The sequence below is a fragment of the Dipteris shenzhenensis genome, chromosome 4 (genome assembly GCF_047967505.1).
Source record: "Dipteris shenzhenensis isolate YYH24624 ecotype China chromosome 4, Dip_SZ_1.0, whole genome shotgun sequence".
Classification (NCBI taxonomy): Eukaryota; Viridiplantae; Streptophyta; class Polypodiopsida; order Gleicheniales; family Dipteridaceae; genus Dipteris; species Dipteris shenzhenensis.
Window position 1 is genome coordinate 12,439,119 of NC_141599.1, and position 2,618 is coordinate 12,441,736.

The window sequence follows — 2,618 nt, forward strand, 5'->3', positions numbered from 1 at the left end:
ATGGCTAGTTGTAGGCCATGGTGGGAAAAAACATAATCGCAAATATTTGAGCATGGTGTAATATATACCGATCAAATGCTATTAGATTTAAGGAAAGGGGGGACATGGTAAAATTTTAGTGGTATCCCTATAAGCTTAAATAGGGGTGCTTTATCATTCTACATTTATCGTATATAGGGGGTTTTCTAGAAGCTCATGCACGCAGGTGACGTCCACATTTTATTGAGAGTGAATCCCAAGAGGCTCACACAAAGTTCTATCTATCCTCAAGAGAGCTAGAAAACATCATTTTTGATAAAGTTTACAATTGTGGGTGATCCGTTTCAAATGCATATAATGTAAGGTAAAAGTTGCTAAAAAATCTAAGCCAGCCCGTCAAAAATACAATTAAGATTAGTGTTCGTAAGAAGTGATCCTCAAATTGAGTTGATTAGGGACTTGAGTGTAGATCGATGCCATGTGGACTCCAACGTGGATCTGAGGTGGAGATACAGGTGGACTCATCTCCACAGGATTTTAAATTAACCATAGCAATTGCTCTAACAAGTGTGCATTTGCTGATCTTAATTGATGGTCGCATACTTCAGCGCATAATTGAACCCGCTGCTACTCTTACACCGCTTCTGATTGTTGCAGCCCCTTACATGAGCTTGTAGGGAGTCCGGTTTGAATTTTCGTCCACAGTGCCTACCAAAATCAGTCACCCACTCGATCATTTCGTGCCTTAGAATTGCAAATATAAAACGAACAGCTGCATTCAGTTGTTAATGCTAATGCTGCTGATCTCGGAATAGTTAACAAACGGGTGAAGATCCAAACAAAGCTGCGTGGAATTGTTAACGCTAATGCTACTGATCTCGGTGCATTTTGCAGCTTAATAATTCATTACGTTGACAAAGGCGAGTTGCCCTATCTACGTGTCCGAAGCAATGACAGGTTCAACCAATTGACGAAGCTTCGGATATATTATCTTACGAAGATATCTTGCATTGACGTAGCAGCTAAAAGAGTAGCGTCAAAAAAGTTTCCTTACAACCATTCTTGCAAGGAGAGATCGAAATCGGGCGGCGGTAAGCTTATGTCAGCTGCATCTTGAAGTGCTTTCTCCCAGTCGGATTTGCTCGTTTCTGTTGGGAGGGGCCTGCGGGCACAAACGCTCATGAAGTTCTCTACCTCCATGATCCATCCTTCGAAGTTCGCAGCAAGTCGAAGTTCATCCACTGCTCCACTAAATTAACATTTCGATGGTGCACAAAGTAACATTGGAGTCGAAGGTAACGACACTTGGAATAGAACGTACCTAACATGGGTATTTTGAATACAATACAACGAGCGGATCTTGATTCTTAGTACTTACCTTTCGTCTCTGTTTTTGTAGCTCCTTTTGCTGGGGACGTCCACCATCGACGGCATAATAGTGTGGAGTGATCCGACGTTGTGATCGTTGCACTTGGCCCCTTTCTTGCTTCTCGACTTGTTCAGTCGATTTGAGGCGCCGGGCGGCGCATCATCCAGTCCCATTTCCATTAGCTGCAGCTGCAGCTCTTTTAGATCCATGAGCTCATGATCACCACCTTTCGATGCGGCTCCGGAATTATCTGCATATATATGTAGGAGGTGGGATTCGCGCTTGTGTGATCCAAAAACTGGGAGGGATCTCCGCTGGGTTTCGCTGCCTCGTCTGCCGCGATCGTAGTCGATGATGCTGGAGTTCCTGGAACAGTGGAACTTGTAATGAGAGGGTGAGCAAAATCCATGGATGCTTACAGAAAGTGAGTCGTGTCTAACTCTTCACCTGGCATCGCGAGAGGTCGTAGAAGATTGCTGATCGACGTTCTCTGTCAACTCTTCGGAGTACGTCTCCCTACTGCCTGAGCTCCGAGACTTTCTTGGGTACGCCAGATTCATCGCCATCCCTGACGAAGCCAACTCGCAGCTGCTGCTCTTGCAGGCCTCTGGCAGCATTGCAACTACGGGCAGCGTCTTCTTGCTATGAGCCGGCCTCCACTTCCGGCTGCGACCCAACCGCAGTAGGTCCTCTTTTACATCCACTCCTCCGCACGATACGAATTGCAAAAATCCCGAGCTCGGGGGGCTTCTCGACTTCAATTTGGCAAGTAATTCATCCGTCTTAGACCGCCCAGCTCGGACGCTGGCTCTTGCGCACGCCGGCGCGGCAGATGTTGCAGGCGCAATGTCCGCCCTCCCATGATCATTCTTACACAACTGCACTGACGACTCGTGATCAGCTCGACAATCCTTCTCGCAGCGTGATGACGGACTACTGGCCATTGCCAGCTTCCGGCCACTTGCGCTGCTGGACGCACTGGAGGACAAGCAAGACGGTGGCGAAATTTCGCCTTTCTCCAATTCTGTAGGCTTTTCGTGCGAGTCTTTGCCAGTACTTGCAGGAATCTCTGCACTAGAATCATGTGGTTGTTGTGATGGTATTACGTGATCTTCTGTTTGAGTCGCAGCATGAACTCCTCTGTATTCCATAGGGGATACAAATTTTGTGTTGTACACCCCTTTTCCGTCAAAATTGTAAGCCTCGCGCACCCTGCTCTCATTCTTTTCCATTCGCATCTGTACTTCAGAAAAATTGAGACTCTTCTGAG

The 2,618-nt window shown here is 46.8% G+C and overlaps 1 protein-coding gene across 1 annotated transcript; it reads right to left on the minus strand.

Moving 5' to 3' along the window:
• Nucleotides 1-410: 410 nt before the first annotated feature.
• LOC147902469 (uncharacterized) lies at nucleotides 411-2,122 on the minus strand. Its single transcript, XM_087373129.1, has 4 exons — nucleotides 1,796-2,122; nucleotides 1,358-1,714; nucleotides 1,034-1,141; nucleotides 411-687 (listed from the first exon to the last, which is right to left on the minus strand). Exons 1-4 carry the CDS (start codon nucleotides 1,963-1,965, stop codon nucleotides 564-566), a joined length of 759 nt encoding a protein of 252 aa, XP_087229255.1. The 5' UTR covers nucleotides 1,966-2,122; the 3' UTR covers nucleotides 411-563.
• Between the last annotated feature and the right edge of the window lie 496 nt (nucleotides 2,123-2,618).